The following is a 21194-nucleotide window of genomic DNA, read 5'->3' on the forward strand; positions in this document are numbered from 1 at the left end:
CAGGGCCTGAGGCACATGGTCGGGTTGGGCCCATGTGCCTCAGGCCCCGCCCCCAGGAGGGACCTAAGGCTCCCGGGCCTATTCTGATTGGCCCAGGCGCCTTAGGCCCCACCAGTAGGCGGAGCTTTGGGACGGATGGGCCAATCCGGCCTCATTCCGTCGTTGGCTGCCTGCCGGACAGGCGGGTTTGGCTCCCGTCTGTCCGGCCAACTACAGAAAGGTACGGGGAAGGGGGGTGGGGGTCGGCCAGGGGGGTCGCGGGTCGGCTGGGGGGGTGGTCGGAGGTTCTTGGGGGGGGCGGTCGTTGGGGGGAGGGGGGTTTGCGTCGAGGGCAGGAGGGCCTGGGATCCCTCCTGCCCGTAATGTAGTGCAGGGTGGGGTTAGGGGGTCGCCGTGGCCAGGAGGACTTGGGCTCCCTCCTGGCCCGATATTGTGTGGGGAGTTGGGGAATCGGCGGGGCAAGAGGGCTTGGGCTCCTTTTTGCTCCGATCGTGTCGGGGAGTCGGGGGGGCAAGAGGGAGCCAGGCGGAGAGAGGGCAGTTAAGTGCAGTGCCTGCGCGGAAGGATGCAGCTCGGGCGACTTCGTTGTGTGAAACGAAGTTCGTTGTACGGATCAAGACATAAAGTTCGTTGTGCGCAGCGTTCGCTGTGCGAGGCGTCCGTTATGCGAGGCACCACTGTATATATATTAATTCTTTATTTTTTCATTTGTATGGATCTTCGGATATCACCTGGATCATGAATAATGCCCAGCAATCTCTTGTTTTCATCAGTCCACTTTATTGTTTATTTACTCAAAACTCTAAAATTCATTTAGTTTCATACTTATTCTTAATTTCATAATTCCATTACTATTTCTTTATTGTATTTCATTTTAGTTTCCTTCATTTCCTTACTTAATGTCTTTTTCTTCTAATTTAATCTTATTACTTAGCTACTTAGCTTTGATGTTAGCTCTCAAATGTTCATCAATGCTACCTCTCCCGACATGCTTGTTTCAAACAATGTTTTTCTTCAGGGTCGAGGGGAACAATCGAGTGTATGCAGTCTTTCTTCAAACCAATAGAAAGACTGCATACACTCGATTGTTCCCCTCGACCCTGAAGAAAAACATTGTTTGAAACATGCATGTCTGAAGAGGTGGCATTGATGAACATTTTGAGAGCTAACCTCGAAGCTAAGTAGCTAAGTAATAAGATTAAATTAGAAGAAAAAGACATTAGGTAAGGAAATGAAGAAAACTAAAATGAAATACAATGAAGAAATAGTTATGGAATTATGAAATTAAGAATAAGTATGAAACTAAATGAATTTTAGAGTTTTGAGTAAATAAACAATAAAGTGGACTGATGAAAACAAGAGATTGCTAGGCATTATTCATGATCCAGTTGATATCCGAAGGTCCATACAAATGAAAAAATTAAGAATTAATATATATATACATATATTATGAAGTATATGTTAGTACTAGACCAATAATCTCTTTACAGTGTATATGGGGCCGCAATATATAAACAGGCACCATATAGCTTTACAATATTAGAGATTTAAAAAGAGTACAGAGAATAGTTAGTGATTTAGAGAGAAGTGAATAAGGACTACACTAACAATTGGTTAAGATTTATCAAGCAATTTAAATAGACAGCATACTACTGAATTCTGGGCCACCTGACATTGTAGCATGTCTCAAGATTTCTCATGTGTGGCTCCGTGTGAGTCTAACATTCCAAAAGGCAGGACGTCAGAGTTGTGCGACTCAAGTAAGATTTGGAGCACCGTTAAGAGAGAAAATTTTCCACAAAAGGGAAAAAGCCAAAGGAGATCATGAACACATGACTGCAGTTTATTGGGAATCTGCCCCATCATCCTACAAAGTAAAATTTTGGAGTAAGCAGTTTAAGTGGGGTAGAGAGTCCAATGAAGATGACCCTCACACTGGATGGCCTATGGAAGCAACTTCCACAGACATATGCAAGAAAGTTGAGGATTTAATTTTATCAGACAGACGAATTAAGGTTTCTCGAATAGCTGAAGAAATGGACATCTTCACAAGGACAGTTTGGAAAATAATTCATGAAAAGATGGGCATGTCCAAGATTAGTGCAAGATGGGTTCTAAGAATGTTGATGCCATTTCAGAAGGCCACGAGGTTCTAGTGCTGTCAGGAGAACTTGGAGATGCTCTGTGAAGACAAAGGGAATTTTTTTCATCATTTGGTGACTGGAGATGAAACTTGGGTCTATCACAGAGATCCTGAGTCCAAAATGGAATCAATGCAGTAGAAGCACAAATTATCCTCCACCCCATAAAGTTCAAGACAGAAAAATCTGCAGGCAAAGTCATGGCAACTGTCGTCTCGGATGATGAAGGACTTTTGTTTCTGGAGTTCATTCCACACAAGACAACTATAATTGGGGAGAGTTATGCCAACACGATCGCTTTGTTGGAGTCGATCAAAGAGAAAAGACGAGGAAATCTCACAACAGGCATTCTACTTCATCACGATAATGCACTAGTGCATATATTATGACAATCGTAGGCTGCCATCTGAGAATGTGGGTTTCAACAGGTGAGCTATCCTCCCTACAGTTCTGACCTGGCTCCCTCAGATTATTTCCTACTGTTCCGAGTTTTGAAGAAATCTCTGCATGGACAGCGGTTTTCAAGTGCTGAAGACAAAGGAAGCTGTGATTTCCTGGTTTGAAGGTCAAACGGAATAATTATTTTCAAAGAGGTTAAAAACTGAATAAAGGGGGCACTATGGAATGGATAATGAATAAGATGTGACGGTGCAGTATTTTGGGAGTTTTTTCTACAAAAATGCCTGCTTTTCGTATGGTTCTGGGTAACTCTATTTAGATACAAGCATATGTGTTAAGGCCACGCCCAATAGAAGCGTATGAAAAGTTGGTGAATAAAAATCTGAATATGGATGTAGCCAAGGCCAGAAAAACACACTACAGATTAATATTAAGGAAAAGCATAATAATATTCTTTTTATGTACTTCGCTATTAAGCCAGACCATAGAGGAAATGAGGATATACATGATACATAGAAAGATATTAAGAACTCCATCTTGAGGTAGTGACTCCATTTTGTGTTAGTGATTTTCTCTCTGTCTGTATTTTGTTCAGGGTTTTCCCACCTTGAGCTTCATGGGTCTAATTGATACCAGATGGGCTTGGGCTGGGTAGCATGATTTCACATTTCAATATTGGGCATAGAAGAAAAAGCTTTCTTGCATTAAATATGAATGAAATATATAGTGTGGATCTGTGGATGAAAGGGGCCCCGAAAGAATGATGGATGTATGAAAGATATGTGAAAGAATGGTGTGTACTTAATTTCCAATATTTTATATATTTTAAAGATGCAAGAAACTGAGAAATCCTGAGGCAACATCTGGAATTAGTTAAGTTAGAATCAGAGACGCTGTACTAGTCTCTAGCATAGGAAGGGATCTCAGTTTTCTGAGTCTGTGTGTTAGTGAAATTTGAAACTGTCAGTTTTTGCAAAGCTCAGAGCAGGAGGGGGAATATCCCTCCTCCTTTCTATGGTGCTAACAGGGACAAGAACTTTTTAGCAGGTATCCTTTTTCACAGACGAACTGTCTGAAATAAGTTTTGAGAGGGGCAAAAAGAATATTGGATATGTAGTAAAATGTTTATGTATATTCAGAAATGAATGTAAACATATATGATTTCTGGAACTTATATTTTCATGTTAAAAGGAAGTTCTTTGTCCAAATTTAAGGACAGTCTCTGTTAATGGATTGGCTGACAAGTAATGATGTCATGCAGGACAAAAGGTATATATTGGGGAGCAATGAATTATCGAGTTGAGATCTTTGTCAGAATGCCAGCGTTTGGTGTCTGTAAAGATTTCCCAGATGACGCAACCAACCTTTTGAAGTCCATTATGGCAATTAATAAACGGAAATAACTATTTTAATAAAACTTGCGTCATGTGTCATTTTCCATGTACATTTTTACACACCTAGAGTGAAACTAGCAGCTTAATTACAGGTACTGCTGCTTAAGCGTGCGCTTATGTCCAATTACCCAGCTCAAAATGTATGCAGGAAAAGTGAATGAAGTGTATGGAGCTATTAGTGGAGTATATTGAAAAATAAAACAAAAATTTTTTGAAAACTTTACTACTGAGGTAAATAAATTATTGAACACCCCTCGTACAATTGGCATTCAGATAATTCAGGATTGGCTCCCTGACTTGGTACAGAATTGCTTTTAAAAGTTTTCTGAACCTGAGATGGTGGTCACAAGATTGTATTGCAAGCAGTAGTTGGTTCCAGCATTTTGCCAATTGATATTGGATGGATAAGGTAATTTGCCTGGTAGACTATATTGTTGTATGCTGGGAATTTGAAGTGGAGGAGGGCTGCTTTCCTACCCGATTAGAGCAGAGACCGGCAAGCAGGCACCCCCGCAGGCTACCTACCTGATAGAAACATAGAATATGACGGCAGAAAAGGGCCTACGGCCCAACAAGTCTGCCCACTCAAATAACCCTCCCCTCTAAGTTCCTCTTTGAAGTGAGCCCACGTGTTGATCCCATTTGATCTTAAAATTAGTCACGTTACTGGCCTCAACTACCTGAAGTGGAAGATTATTCCAACAGTCGACCACTCTTTCGGTGAAGAAGTACTTCCTAGTGTCACCATGGAATCTCCCTCCCCTGAGTTTCAGCGGATGCCCCCTTATCGCCGTAGGGCCTGTAAGGAAGAAGATATCTTCTTCCACCTCAATGCGGCCAGTAACGTATTTGAACGTCTCTATCATGTCACCCCTCTCTCTGCGTTCCTCGAGAGAATAAAGGTGCAACCTACCTAGTTGTTCTTCATAAGGGACATCCTTGAGCCCTGAGACCATCTTGGTGGCCAATCGTTGAACCGATTCCATTCTTAGCACATCCTTCCGATAATGTGGCCTCCAAAACTGTACACAGTACTCCAGATGTGGTCTCACCATGGACCTGTACAGCGGCATCACCACCTCGGGCCTTCGGCTGACAAAGCTTCTCCGGATGCAACCCAGCATTTGTCTAGCTTTAGATGAGGCTTTCTCCACCTGATTAGCTGCCTTCATATCTTCACTAATGATTACTCCCAGGTCTCGTTCTGCCACAGTTCTGGTTAAGGTCTCACCATTCAGAGTGTAGGTTCTGCATGGGTTTCTGCCACCAAGGTGCATTATCTTACACTTTTTGGCATTGAAATTCAGCTGCCAAAGAGTAGACCAGTGTTCCAGAACAAGTATGTCCTGTGTCATAGCGTCGGGCATGGTATCTCCGCTCACTATGTTGCACAATTTAGCATCATCAGCAAATAATGCAATTTTCCCTCGAAGTCCCTGAGGCAGATCTTGTATGAAGATATTAAAAAGGATTGGGCCCAGGACCGAGCCCTGCGGTACTCCACTGTGCACTTCCGACTTTTCAGAGGGGGTACCGTTTACCACCACCCTCTGATGTCTACCACTGAGCCAGTCTTTAACCAATGCAGTTAATATTTCTCCTAGCCCCAATGAATTCATCTTGTTCAAAAGTCTACGGTGTGGGACGCTGTCAAAAGCCTTGCTGAAGTCCAGATACAACACATCCAGGGACTCTCCTTTATCCAGTTCTTTTGTTACCCTGTCGAAGAAGCTGATCAAGTTGGATTGGCAGGATCTCCCCTTAGTAAATCCATGCTGGTGTGGATCCCTCAGTCTCTCATCATCCATAACCGTGTCTAATTTGTGTTTAATCAATGTTTCCATAAGCTTGCACACTATTGACGTGAGACTTACCGGTCTGTAATTTGCAGTGTCTAACCTGCATCCCTTTTTGTGGAGCGGAATGACATTAGCTGTTTTCCAGTCTAGTGGAACTTTTCCCGTGCCCAGGGAAAGATTGAAGAGCGCAGCTAATGGTTCTGCCAGGACATCTCTCAATTCCCTAAGCACTCTGGGGTGCAAATTATCTGGTCCCATGGCTTTATGCACTTTGAGCCTTGATAATTCTTGGTAGATGCTGCTGGTGGAAAATTCAAAATTCCTGAACAGGTCTTCTGAGCTCTCTCTTGTTTGCAGCTGTGGGCCGGATCCTGGTGCCTCAGGTAAATACTGAGCAGAAGTATTTGTTCAGTAGGTGAGCTTTATCGGGGTCCGATTCTGCAAAGTTGCCGTCAGGTTTCCTTAGGCGCACTATCCCGTCTGTATTCCTCTTTCTATCACTAACATACCTAAAGAAGGATTTATCCCCTTTTTTAATATTCCTAGCTAAATCTTCTTCCATCCTGAGTTTGGCGTATCTGACCGCCGTTTTGACAGTTCTAGATTTTTCTAGATAAGCTTCTTTGTCTTCTGGTCGATGTGATAGTTTGTGGGATACAAATGCTCTCTTCTTCTGTTTTATGAGTTCTGAGATCTTTGCAGAGAACCATTGGGGTTTGTTATTTCTCCGCTGTTTACTCACAGACCTTATAAAAAGGTTGGTTGCCTCATGTAGGGTAGATTTTAAAGCTGACCACATGACCTCCACATCATCTGTTGTGTCTTGGGTTTGCAGCACCTCATAGACAATTTCCCATGCTCTCGAAGTCAGTGCCCTTAAAGTTAAGGACCTTCGTTGATGTGTTCGACCTCTTGGATCCCTTCCTGAGGTGAAACCACACCATTTTGTGGTCGCTGGAGGCCAACGCCTCGCCTACCGAAACATCTGTGACGCTATCTCCATTGGTGAGTATCAGGTCGAGAATCGCCTGATCCCTGGTGGGCTCCAGAACCATCTGTTTGAGTTTTGCACCCCGTATAGATGTTAGCAGCTTTCTGCTGCTGCTGGTTGTGGCTGAAATTTTGTTCCAGTTTACATCTGGCATGTTGAAATCTCCTAACAGTACAGTGTCTCCACGCAGAGTGAAGGTCTCAATGTCTTCAATTAATTCTTTGTCTATGTCGTCCTGTTGTTTAGGAGGCCTGTATACAATGCCCAGATATAGGCATTTGCCACTTCCTCTGGCAAAGTTCACCCAGAGGGACTCCCCTATATACCTGACACCTGATGTCAGTCAGCATCAGGAGGAGAGGTCCTCTCTCCCGATTTAAGAAAGATCTTCAGCCACGGGCTTTTGAGGGCTGCTTTCCTACCCGATTAGAGCAGAGACCGGCAAGCAGGCACCCCCGCTGGCTACCTATCTGACGTCAGTCAGCATCAGGAGGGGAGATCCTTTCTCCCGATTTAAGAAAGATCTTCAGCCGCGGTTGTGTAACTGAAGGGGTGTGACTAAAGGGGCAGGTATTGGCTCTTTTGAGCCCCTTTGGAGCCATAAGGAGACACAGACAAAAAGGGAGGAATCACTAATGGGAAAAAGAAAGGCAAAGGTTATACCATCAACCTCAGGAACAGGTCCGATGGATCGTCATCTGTGTCCTATTCATGTAACATCTCCGGGAGGTAAGACTGACCTTTACTCTCATTCTGCCTCACTCTCCTCTGGCGAACCATCACCTCCCTCTCAACCAAATTTAAAAATACTAGAAGAAAAAAATTCCACTCCTGAAGGAGCGGAATCAATTTCTTCCCACTTAACCGATATGGATTCGACAGCAACTTCATTGAAGAAATCTGGAACTGTATTAACTGCTGTCCAATTGCCAGAAATTTCTGTAAATGAATCTTCTGTAGATAAATCTATTACCTTACAGGACGTTTTTTTGTTCCTTTGAGCCACTTCAAAACCCTTATTTGAGCTAGGGTGCATCAAAGTTTTTCTTGGTATACTTTTCACTCAACCTCCCTGAGCCATCAAACCTTTTGACTTTGCATCGACCATTTTTTCCCCTCCATGTCAAAGAGGGTGCTGGACAGTTTCAAGGAATGTACTCTATGTAATTGGACCATTTCAGGCTCTGTCACCCATAAGTGGTGTGTTCAGTGTCTGGGTCCTAATCATAGAGATATTCATTGTGAACTCTGTGTATGTATGCCAAAAATGTCACTGAAAGCCTAAAAAATCTAGTGTGCTAAACCTTTTGGATCAGCATTGACATCCAGCACAGCAGGAGATTCCGAACATGATGCTCACCCTGCACTGACATTGGCATCGGTATCGACAACGTGTGCGCCGACACTGACCCAAGAGCACCGAACATCGGACTCTCTTCAGAGACAAGATTCAACATACCGTATTTTCACGCAAATAACACGCACCCGTATAAAACGCGCACACGTGTATAGCGCGCAGAAATCACGATGATAAGCACAAAAACTTTGGTATAACGCGCTCACGATTATACCGCGCATGCTGCCCGACTCTCCGTTCACCCCCCTGACTTCCGTGCACTGCCCCGCCTCTCCGTGCGCTGTCCCGACTCTCCGTTCACCCCCCCCTGACTTCCGTGCACTGCCCCGACTTTCCGTGCGCTGTCCCGACTCTCCGTTCACCCCCCCCTGACTTCCGTGCACTGCCCTGACTTTCCGTGCGCTGTCCCGACTCTCCGTTCACCCCCCCTGACTTCCGTGCACTGTCCCCCCTTGAAGGTCTGTCCCCATCCTGAAAGCCTGATGCCCCCCCCCCCGACGTCCGATACATCCCTCCCCCCGAAGGACCGCCGATTCCCCAACAATATCGGGCCAGGAGGGAGCCCAAATCCTCCTGGCCACGGCGACCCCCTAACCCCACCCCGCACTACATTACGGGCAGGAGGGATCCCAGGCCCTCCTGCCCTCGACGCAAACCCCCCTCCCCCCAACGACCGCCCCCCCAGCCGACCCGCGACCACCCTGGCGACCCCCACGACCCCCCACCCCCCTTCCCCGTACCTTTGGTAGTTGGGCCAGAAGGGAGCCCAAACCCTCCTGGCCACGGCGACCCCCTAACCCCACCCTGCACTACATTACGGGCAGGAGGGATCCCAGGCCCTCCTGCCCTCGACGCAAACCCCCCTCCCCCCCAACGACCGCCCCCCCCAAGAACCTCCGACCGCCCCCCCAGCCGACCTGCGACCCCCCTGGCGACCCCCACGACCCCCCCACCCCCCTTCCCCGTACCTTTGGTAGTTGGCCGGACAGACGGGAGCCAAACCCGCCTGTCCGGCAGGCAGCCAACGAAGGAATGAGGCCGGATTGGCCCATCCATCCTAAAGCTCCGCCTACTGGTGGGGCCTAAGGCGCGTGGGCCAATCAGAATAGGCCCTGGAGCCTTAGGTCCCACCTGGGGGCGCGGCCTGAGGCACATGGGCCCAACCCGACCATGTGCCTCAGGCCGCGCCCCCAGGTGGGACCTAAGGCTCTAGGGCCTATTCTGATTGGCCCACGCGCCTTAGGCCCCACCAGTAGGCGGAGCTTTAGGATGGATGGGCCAATCCGGCCTCATTCCTTCGTTGGCTGCCTGCCGGACAGGCGGGTTTGGCTCCCGTCTGTCCGGCCAACTACCAAAGGTACGGGGAAGGGGGGTGGGGGGGTCGTGGGGGTCGCCAGGGGGATCGCGGGTCGGCTGGGGGGCGGTCGGAGGTTCTTGGGGGGGGACGGTCGTTGGGGGGGAGGGGGGTTTGCGTCGAGGGCAGGAGGGCCTGGGATCCCTCCTGCCCGTAATGTAGTGCGGGGTGGGGTTAGGGGGTCGCCGTGGCCAGGAGGGTTTGGGCTCCCTTCTGGCCCGATATTGTCGGGAAGTCGGCGGTCCTTCGGGGTGGGGGTGCGAGTGGTCCTGCCGGGGGGGGGGGGTTGTATCGGACGTCGGGGAGTCGGCCGGGCAAGAGGGCTTGGGCTCCCTCTTGCTCCGATCGTGGATGCGGGTGCGGGTGGGAGCGCGTGCGAGCGGTCGTTCGGGGTGGGGGTGCGAGTGGTCCTGCTGGGGGGGGGATGTATCGGACGTCGGGGAGTCGGCCGGGCAAGAGGGCTTGGGCTCCCTCTTGCTCCGATTGCGGGTGGGAGCGCGTGCGAGCGGTCGTTCGGGGTGGGGGTGCGAGTGGTCCTGCCGGGGGGGGGGATGTATCGGACGTCGGGGAGTCGGCTGGGCAAGAGGGCTTGGGCTCCCTCTTGCTCCGATCGTGGATGCGGGTGCGGGTGGGAGCGCGTGCGAGTGGTCGTTTGGGGTGGGGGTGCGAGTGGTCCTGCTGGGAGGGTGAATCGGGCGTCGGGGAGTCGGCCGGGCAAGAGGGCTTGGGCTCCCTCTTGCTCCGATCGTGGATGCGGGTGCGGGTGGGAGCGCGTGCGAGTGGTCGTTCGGGGTGGGGGTGCGAGTGGTCCTGCTGGGAGGGTGAATCGGGCGTCGGGCGGGGTGGGAACTATGTTTTAAAACTTTTGTATACCGCGCGCGTGCATATAACGCGCGAGGGGTATGCGCGGTAGGTAAAAACGCGTATAACGCGCGCGTTATATGCGTGAAAATACGGTAATCTTCATACATGCCTCTCTCATCAGGGAAGGTATCATGTAAGAAAGCTAAGAAGCACAAACATCCCCTTCCTCTTCCCCCCCCCCCCCATTCTAAGTATGGTACTACGCATTGTGAGTAATTGATTAATCATTATTTTTGACTATGAATGTGTAACAACTAAAAAGTGGTATACAACTCTCATTCCCCTATTCAAAACTGTGCATTTACTTCAATCTTTTATCCTCACCTTTGTTAAGCCTAAGAGCCCCCCATCCTTTTGAAATGCCTCCTGAATGCTGCAGGTAAAAGTCCACAGAAACAAACTTTGCATATTACCTGAAAGTCTTTTGTAAATTTATAATAATTGGTTATATATTCACTAGCATTGGAAAGAGTCTTCATCATGGTTGCTTGTGTAATTTTTAAGAATAAGCAAATCCCAGTTGCGTACCTAACATATTTGACATTCGAAGCTGATCATTTTTTTTAACACCCCCTCCTCTATATCTATAAAAAAATATTTTTAGTAATAATCCACAAGTCGCACAACAAGGGTGCACCTAGGAAAAGGCAACATTTTAAACACTGCAGTGAGCACTAGAACATCAACAAGCCGGATTAGTACAGATTGATCCTGCACAGTCAGTGCTAACAGAACATAGTAAATGACATCAGATAAAGATCTGAATGGTCCATCTAGTCTGCCCTGTAATCATATGCATTATAATTTCTTGATTAAATGAAAATGGCTTTTTTTCTTTGTTATTTCCGGGCCATAGACCTTAGAAGTCTACTCGGTACTGTTTTTTAGGTTCCAACTACTAGAGTTGCCGTTGAAGCTCACTGCAACCTACCCAAACAATCTCCTTTGCTGGATCCTTTGCTGGAAAGTTTGCCCGTTTATATTCTAATTAGCAATCCTCTTGTGTTCATACCAAACTTTTTTGAATTCCAACACAGTTTTCCTTTCCACCACCTCCCTTGGGAGGGCATTCCAAGCATCTATCACCCTCTCCGTGAAAAAGAATTTCATAACATTCTTTAAGTCCATAACCCCTCAACCTCAATTTATGTCCTATAGTTGTACCAATTTCCCTTCTCTGGAAAAGATTTGGTCCTATATTAATACCTTTCAAATATTTAAATGTCTGTATCATATCACCCGTCCCTCCAGTCCCTCCTATCCTTGTCTCTTGTACTACTTTTGATGCAAACTCCTACCATTTTTGTCACTTTCTTAGACAGCTTTAAGTCTTCGTATATCCTTGGCTAGGTATGGTCTCCAAAATTGAACACAATACTCCAAGTGGGGCCTCATTGATGACCTATAGAGGGGCATTAACACCTCCTTTCTTCTGTTGTTTACACTTCTCTATCTACAGCCTAGCATCCTCCTGGCTCCAGTCCCTGTCTTGTTGCCTTCAGATCCTCAGACACTATCACCCCAAGGTCGCCCTCAGATTTCTGCTTCCCAAATGCATCATTTTGCACTTCTTTGTATTGAATTTTAGTTGCCAGACATCAGACCATACTTCCAACTTTTGGAGATCTTTTGTCATGTTTTCCACTCCCTTTGGGGTGTCCACTCTGTTACCAATCTTGGTATCATCTGCAAAAAGCCAAACCTTTCCTTCTAACCCTTTAGCAGTATTGCTCACAAACACATTGAATGGAATCTGTCCACACCGATCCTGGAGGCACTCCACTACTCACCTTTTCTTCTTCCCAGCAAATTCCATTAGCCACCACTCTTTGATGTCTGTCCATCAACAGGTTTCTAGTCCAGTTCCCCACTTGGGTCCTAACTTCAGTCGGTCAAGTTTGTTCAAGAGCCTTTGCTGAAATCTAAGTAAATTATATCTAGCACACTTGCTTGATCTAATTCTCTGGTCACCAGTCAAAGAATTCAATCAGATTCATTTGGCTTGATTTACCTCTAGTAAAGCCATGTTGTTTCAAATCTTTTCATTCATTAGATCTAGGAAGTTTAGTGTCCTTTTACTTCATTTAATGCTCCATTATTTTTCCAATAACCAAAATTAAACTTACCTGCCTGTAGTTTCCGCTTCATCTCTGTGACCATTTTTGTGAAGAGAAACCACATCTGCTCTTCTCCAGTCCCACGGAACCACAAATCTTTAAGTGGAGCCGTCAGAACATCTCTGAGCTCCTTCAATATCCTGGGATGGATCCTATCCAGTCCCCATGGCTTTGTCAACCTTTGATTTTTCAAGTTGTTCATAAACACATTCTTCCGTGAATGGCATGGTATCCACTCCTGCTTGCCAATCGTGGTCCTTCTGCAGGATTTTCTTCCATGAACACAGAGCAGAAGTGTTTGTTTAGCACGTTTGCTTTTTCCTCATCACGCTCCATATAGCGGTTCATAGCATCTTTCATTCTCGCAATTCCATTTTTCATCTTCCTTTTTTCATTTGCTCTTCTGCCTTCACTTTCACCAGATGTATCTCTCTCTTGGCTTCTTTCATGTTCATTCAGCATTCTGTTTTGTGCACCTTTTTTTTGAGTATTTTTATATTTCACGAACACCAACTCTTTGCCTTTATTTTCTCTGCCACTAGTTTGGAGAACCATATTGGTTTCCCTTTTTCTCTTGTTTTTGTTTATTTTCCTCACATAAAGGTTAGTAGGCTTTTTTATTGTTCCTTTAAGCTTGGACCTCTGTTTTTCCACTTCCCTTGTATCCTCCCTTCCTATTAGCTCTTTTTTTAGAGACTCCTCCACTTTACTAAAATCCACACGTTTGAAATCCAGGACTATGATTTTTGTATGGCTGTCCTTCACTTTAATTGTTAAAACCAAACTATTTGATGATCGCTACTGCCTAGGGGGCACACGCTCAGACATTAGAGACACTTTTCCCATTTGTGAGCACCAGATCCAGTATCGCTTTTTCCCTCATCAGTTCCATCACCATTTGTCTGAGCAGAGCCTTTTGAAAGGCATCCACTATCTCTCTGCTTCTTTTCAGTTCTGCAGACAGAACTTTCTAATCCGCATCCAGCAGGTTGAAATCATCCAACAACAGCACCTCTCCTTTCTTCCCCAGCTTTTCGATATCTGCAACAAGATGTTTATCAATTTGCTGTGCTTGAGTTGGAGGTCTGTAGACAACACCCACTTAGATAGAAGTTCTATCTTCTCTTTTCAAAGCTATCCATATTGCATCGTCATTTCCCCAGGTCCCCTGCATTTCAGTCGCTTGGATATCGGTCTTTACATATAGAGCTTCTCCTCTACTCTTTCAAACATCTCTGTCATACACCCAGCATACATATTCCAAACTGGGCAAGGGTGTAAGTAATTGCAAACTAGAAATAGAAATATGTAGACAATAATTACACTAAGTCGCTAAGAAGCCAGACTCTGCATACAATGCAACATCAACAGACACATCCCCTAATACTGTACAAAACTATAAAGAAAGCAGATGTAAAATTTGAAAACAAAACCCGACAAATAATCTCCACTTTACAAATTAGCAAATAGAAATAAAACAAAAATTATAAATAAGAAAATACCATTTTATTGGACTAATCCATTTTTTCAATTAGCTTTTAGAGACCAAACCCTCCTCCCTCAGGGGTCAGTACAGTAAGTGCAGTATATTGTTATTAGGGTATTTTGTCCTGACCTGAGGAAGAGGATATTGTTCTCCAAAAGTTAGTAAAAAAAAAAAAAGTATTTAAATTAGTCCTATAAAAAGAATCCTATTTCCATTTTCTATTTATAAACGTTTATTAATGCAGTTACAATACTACTTTATTCTAAAGTAATAACAAAAAATATTTTTCCTACCTTTTGTCATCTCTGGTTTCTTCTTTCCTCATCTTCATTTTCTTCTTTCCAGCATCTGCCCTTTTTCTTCCCCTTCTATCCATTATCCATCTTTTTCTCTGCCCCTGGAGCTTCCCTTTTTTTATTTTATTTTTTTTTTTAGTTCAGTAGAATACTCAAAATTCCTAATCACATTGCTGTCTAGTACATGAGGGTAGTATAAAGCATGAAGTTAAAGCTTGAAAAATTGTCTTGAAATTAAGAAAATATCTTATCATTAAGTATTGTATTACCTGTCTTATATTCAAGTATCCTTCACATAACTATTGTGATTGGCTTTTGATAAGTTACAGAGATCAGAAGCAAGGCATTCAGTGAATTCAGCAGCTGGTGTGTCAACTTAAAACTTAAGCTACAGTGTCTTAATATTCTTATAATGTTTACTTTTTAGGGCTCTCATATTTGACAAAACAAATACTTTTACTTGACTATTATGTGCCACACATGACTTTATAAATTCTAGCATTATATAGCTATTACAATATAGTGTGATACTTCATTTCATGTTATGTGATTTAATTTGCTTATTCATATACCAGCCAAAGAGCTACATTGATTGTATTTCTCTTTCTTGTATAGCTGTATCAGCTGGAGTAGTTACCACAAGAACCTATTAGCCAGCAGTGACTATGAAGGCACCGTCATCCTTTGGGATGGGTTTACAGGGCAGAGGTCAAAGGTGTACCAGGTACAAAATAATCTTCATATGTTCAGTTTTCAGCATTGTGTTTTTGATTGCAGTGTCTTCTTCCAAAGTTTAGTTAGATACCATACAGAATTTACCATAAGCATTTTTACTCTTACTAGCAGATATTTTTTATTTCCTTAATAATTTTTCTATTAACTTTTCCCAGCAAGTCATTTTTACTTATTCACAGCAGTGCCTTCAAAAAAATCATGCATTTCCCTCTTTGTTTATACCTCCTTCATAAGTAGGTCAGTTCTACTCATGTTTGAACTTCTTCAACTTTTTTTAAAAAAATTTTCACATAAGTTAGGGTTTGGACTGTTGTATTACAAATTGTTACAAACAAAATTAATTAAAACTTCCAGTTTTTTGTTGGATTTCTTTAGTCACCTTTCCCCAGAATCATCAGGACTAGAAGTATCTTAAGAATCATAATAACATCATCATAGCTTTGGAGTGGCTGTATAAATTAAATTAAAAAATATGAAATAATGAATAAAATTGGAGGGACAACTCAGAACTTGAGGGAAACAAAAAATCTAAAAGAAAAAGCTATTCATGGATGACTAAAATCATGATGACATTGAGGTTGCTTTATGTCAGACAAATATGTATCTAAGTTAGATTACCCAGAATGATAGTAATTCATCAAAAATCAATTGCTCTACTCTTTCAAAGTGATAAGGATGAAACCAACAATAATACCAATGACAACTGTAAAATTAACAAAAGTAAATCATCAAAAGATCATGAAAAAATTATAATGTGTTATAGACAAAACTCCATATATACACATTCAACAGATCTTTCAAAATTGACTCAAAATGAGCTGCTATTGTTATATTTAAATTTTTAATATAAATTTGTATATTGGAGCAACAGTCTTTCTTCCACAATGAAGGATTTTTGCTTTGGTATTCATTTTAGGAAAATTCAGAAAAGTTGGCAATTATCAATTGGGCAAATATTGAAAATGTATGGCCACATGGCATCAATAGTTCATATCATACCAGTAGCATGTTTCTATTTAAGACAAGCTCTGTGGAAAATATCCAGAATGTGACATGTCACCAGTCTTCAATGGGACCTACTGTTTTGTTGGACAAATCACTGGTCGCCGTACATGAAAAAGGACATGATACTATTCGAAAGGGTCCAGAGAAGAGCGACTAAGATGGCTAAGGGGCTGGAGGAGTTGTCATACAGCGAAAGATTTGAGAAACTGTGCCTCTTCTCCCTCGAACAGAGGAGATTGAGAGGGGACATGATCGAAATGTTCAAGGTACTGAAGGGAATAGACTTAGTTGATAAGGACAGGTTGTTCACCCTCTCCAAGGTAGGGAGAACGAGAGGGCATTCGCTAAAATTGAAAGAAGATAGATTCCGTACGAACATAAGGAAGTTCTTTTTCACCCAGAGAGTGGTAGAAAACTAGAACTCTCTTCCGGAGTCTGTCATAGGGGAAAGCACCCTCTAGGGATTCAAGACAAAGTTAGGCAAGTTCCTGCTGAACCAGAACGTACGTAGGTAGGGCTAGTCTCAGTTAAGGCGCTGGTCTTTGACCAGAGGGCCGCCGCATGAGCGGACTGCTGGGTATGATGGACCACTGGTCAGACCCAGCAGCGGCAATTCTTATGTTCTTATGTTACAATCAGATGAAAAGAATCCCTTCCAAATTCCCTAGATCAGGGTTTTTCAACCTGCAGTACATGTACCCTAGGGGGTACACGGTCCACCTGTTGGGAAGGGACAGGCACATGCAGTGATTGCACGCTGCTGGCCCACAAGCTTTCCCATGACGTCAATTCTGACGTCGGAGAGAAGTTCCAGGCTAGCGGTGGACCAGGGAGAGGAGGAATTGGCCGCAGGTCGACTTGGGGGAAGGCAGATTTTGGAGGAGAGAGGGAGGGAGGAAGGGGGTGGGACAAAGGCTGGAAGGCAGTGAGGGGGGGACATAGGAAGGAGGGACATAGGAAGGAGGGAGGAAGGGGGCACTAATGTGGGACATAGGAAGGAGGAAGGGAGGGAATAGAAAGGGACAATTGTTTGACATGAGTGTGTGAGTGAATGGGAAAGAGATGGTGCATATGGGGAAAGGAAGAGGAAAATTGGGCATAGAGAGGAGTGAGATAGAGATGCATGGGGAATAGAAGAATGAGAGAGATGTTGGATGGGGAATGGAATGAGGTCTGGAGGAGACGAAGCATGTGAAATAAATAAATATATATATAATGGTAACCACAAAATAAAGAAAAAACACAAAGCACACTGTACACAGAGAAAATGTTAATTATCATTTATATTCGGTTATTTTTCAAAGATGTCAAGGCAGTTGACTAAAATATGCAATGTCACCTCGGTAACAGCTGTAGAAAAATAGACAAATATAGTGCAAAACATAAGACAGCAGGCATAAATTCTCAAAAGTGACAAATTCTGATCACTAAATTGAAACTAAAATCATTTTTTCTACCTTTGTTGTCTGGTGATTTCATGAGTCTCTGGTTGCACTTCCTTCTGACTGTGAATCCAATATATATATTGGATACACAGTCATCTTTTGAGAATTGAAGGACCTGGAGGAGCATAAGTTGGAGTCCCTCCTTAAACAAGTTTTGATGTGACAGCTCGGTCGGTCCAGGCGGCAATGTGTGGCGGGCTAGTGGCTCGTGTGCATTTTCGTTGGGCCCAGCATGTACCTGACAGTAAATCTGAGAATTGGAACTTGCTGAAGCAAGAAGTTGCCAAAATTGAATTGGGTACTTCTTATCTCTTGGATACCATGTATGACCTCTTGCGAGCTTCTGCCAAGTCTTTGGCCTTTGGAGTGGCAGCACGCCGTACCGTGTGGCTTCGCGCTTGGTGGGCGGATTCGGCGTCCAAAGCTAAGTTGACGAAGTTTCCTTTCAAAGGATCTTTCTTTTTTGGTGAGGACCTGGACAGGTTGGTTCAGACTCTCACTGATTCCAAAGTGCCTCGTTTGCCTGAGGATAGGCCTAGGCCGCTGGCTCGAGGTGGTGCTGCGTATGGGCTTGATTTCTGCCATGGTAAAGGGGCTACCTTTTTCCATCTTCTATGCTCTCTAGAGGCAGATTCTTCCAGCGCATGCAGTCCTTTCGTGGGGCCCACCAGGGTGCAGATAATGTCCCCGCCGGCTCTCCTGCCACCCGTCCTGCCCAATGACTCCTTTCTGGCACCTGTCTTGGTTCCGGTGGGCGCACAGCTGAGAGACTTTTATCTAAAGTGGGCAGATATCACGTCTGATCAGTGATTCTGGAAGTGATCCAGGACGGCTATGCTCTGGAGTTCACCCGGTCCTTGCCAGACCGTTTTCTCGCTTCTCTTTCACAGGTGTCATGGAAGCAGCAGGCCTTTCTTCAGACCCTTCAAAGACTGTTGGATCTTCGTGCAGTGGTTCCAGTTTCCCTGAAGGAGTGGGACACAGGTTGGTACTCAATTTATTTTGTGGTGCCAAAGAAAGAAGGGACCTTTTGACCCATCCTGGATTTGAAGGGGATCAACAGGGCTCTTCACGTGCCTTCCTTCCGCATGGAAACTCTGCAGTCTGTGATTCTTGCAGTTCAGCCGGGGGAGTTTCTGACCTCTGTAAATCTAACCGAGGCCTACTTGCACATTACTATTCGGGCCTCCCATCATCGCTTCTTGTGCTTTGCGATCTTGGGCCAACACTATCAGCTCTGTGCACTTCCCTTTGGTCTGTTCACAGCTCCGCGGACGTTCACCAAGGTCATGGTGGTTGTCGCGAGGGCATTCTAGTTCATCCCTACCTGGACGGCTGGTTGATTCGAGCGAAGTCGTTCCAGGAGAGCACCCGGGTCACGGCTTGGTTGGTGCAGTTTCTACAGTCGCTGGGATGGGTAGTCAACCTTTCCAAGAGCTTGTTGCCTCCATCTCAGTGCCTGGAGCATCTAGGGGTCCTGTTCGACACCTCCTTGGGGAAGGTCTTCCTTCCGGAGGCCTGGATAACCAAATTGCAATCTCAGATTCGCCTTCTTATGGCATCCTGGTGTCTTTGGATGCAGGATTTCCTCCAAGTCTTGGGGTCGATGGCGGCCTCCCTTGATGTAGTGAGGTGGTCGCGGGCCCACATGTGTCCTCTTCAGTATGCTCTTCGGAGGTGGCCACCTCAGAGGCATAGTCTGGATCACCCTGTTCCGCTTCCGAGCTTAGCTCGGGGCAGTCCTAGTTGGTGGCTCCAGACCCCCCATCTTGTACAAGGGGCGAGTCTGGACCAGCCGCAGTGGACGATGCTCCTCACGGATGCCAGTCTTCTCGGTTGGGGAGCTCAGTGTCTAGGTCACTCAGCTCAGGGCACCTGGTCCACGGAGGAGGCTTCTTGGCCGATCAATGTCTTGGAGACTATAGCCATCCGTCTGGCGTTGCTAGTCTTCCAGTCCTTTCTGATGGGCAAGTCAGTCAGGTTTCTGTCAGACAATGTCACGGTGGTGGCCTATGTCAATCATCAGGGGGGCACCAGGAGCGCTTTGGTGGCACAGGAGGCGACTCTGCTCATGGTCTGGGCAGAGTCGCACTTTAAAAAAATATCAGCATCCCATATAGCCAGAGTATAGAATGTTCAAGTGGACTTCCTAAGTTTGTCACGTGCTAGATCCCGGAGAGTGGTGCCTCAGCCTGGTGGCCTTTCAGTTGATAGTGCAATCTTGGGGTCAGCCCCTCATGGACCTGATGGCCACAAGTGTCAACGCCAAAACAACTCGCTTCTTCAGTCGTCTGGCCTGGATGCTCTGGTTCAACAATGGCCAACGGAAGGGCTGTTGTATGTGTTCCCTCTGTGGCTATTAGTGGGAAGAGTTCTTCTCTGCATAATTTGCCATCTGGGCCTTATGGTTCAGGTGGCCCTGGATTGGCCTCGACGCCCATGGTATTCAGATCTGGTGAGGCATCTGGTGGCGGATCCTCTTCCTCTGCCTCTCATGGATGATCTTCTAACTCAGGGTCCCATTCCAATGTTCGATCCGGGTCCCTTTTGTCTTGCAGCTTGTCTCTCTTGAAAGGGGTCGCCTAGGTAAGAAGGGGTATTCAGATAAAGTGATCTCTAATCTCTTGGGGTTCCGGAGGCTTTCCACCTCTCGGGCTTATGTGAGGGGTTTGGCATCTATTTGAGGAATGGTGTGATGGGCGTGGATTGGTTTCTTTTCATGCTTTCCTGCCTAACATCTTAGAGTTCTTGCAGGATGGCCTGGATAGAGGACTGGCTTGGTCTTCTCTCCAAGTTCAACTTGCGGCCTTGTCAGCCTTCCAGGGGTTAGTGAAAGTTCAGCGTTTGACTGCCATTCCTGATGTGATTCGCTTCTTGTGGGCGGCCAAGTTGCTCAAGCCTCCCATGCGATCCTCTATTCCTTCTTGGGATCTGAATCTGGTTCTGTCAGTTCTAGTGTGCTCTCCTTTTGAAACGTTGGGCGACTGCTCTTTAAAGGACCTTTATTCTTAAGGCGGTCTTCTTGGTGGACATTACTTCAGCTAGACGTGTTTCTGAGTTGCAGGCTTTCTCTTGTAGGGCTCCCTTCTTGGAGTTTTCTAGGGAGCAGGTTTTCTTGAGACCTTAAGAGCCCCAGACCCAACCGTGACATCCTCTATCCAGGCTTAATTAGTTAATCCAATAGAATTTTGTAATTTCCTATTGTATATTTCTTAATTCAATTTCCCTTGATTGGGTATGGTTCTTTCCCCCTTATTTGTGGACTATGCTCATAGTAATATTAGGTGAGAACGGGACTACATTCCCCTTTCTCATCTTATTTTTTCTTTAATTATACTTTCTCATTATGTATATTGTATTTCCTTTGTTAAAGTTTTTTGTTTGATGTGAAAATAAATAAACAACTAAAAAAAAAATTGATGTAACATTGGCCACCTTCCAATATTCAAGTACTTTAGACAATTTTAACAGTAGTTTATAGATCACTAACAGCAGATCAGCAATTTCAGGACAAGCAGTGGGATTAGTACAACTCATAACACAGTGGGATCAAAACCCTCGTAATACAGTGTCCCACTTATTATCCTCCTTCCACCAGGTCTCTGATATGCCTATTATATCTACCTCTTCATTTAGCACTATTTACTGTTAACTCTCCCACCTTATTTTTCAGAGATGAGTTTCTCTGAACTTGCTTGCCAATGTCTCACAGATCTTGCTGGCTACCTGAAAGGATTCCACTAGAAAAGCATAGAGGTTTAAGTGGAAGAGGATTGCTGATTGGTGTGAAGGCAAGGCCACAGATCATTTT

General features: G+C 45.1%; 1 protein-coding gene across 5 annotated transcripts in view; it reads left to right on the forward strand.

Moving 5' to 3' along the window:
• Nucleotides 1–21194, forward strand: part of COP1 (COP1 E3 ubiquitin ligase) — a 468098-nt gene that overhangs the window by 239224 nt on the left and 207680 nt on the right. For all 5 annotated transcript variants that reach the window (XM_033917061.1, XM_033917057.1, XM_033917058.1 and 2 more), the window contains one exon: nt 14814–14922. In XM_033917061.1, the coding sequence (XP_033772952.1) occupies nt 14814–14922 (109 nt within the window). The remainder of the gene's footprint in view (nt 1–14813; nt 14923–21194) is intronic.

The sequence above is a fragment of the Geotrypetes seraphini genome, chromosome 12 (genome assembly GCF_902459505.1).
Source record: "Geotrypetes seraphini chromosome 12, aGeoSer1.1, whole genome shotgun sequence".
NCBI lineage: Eukaryota > Metazoa > Chordata > Amphibia > Gymnophiona > Dermophiidae > Geotrypetes > Geotrypetes seraphini.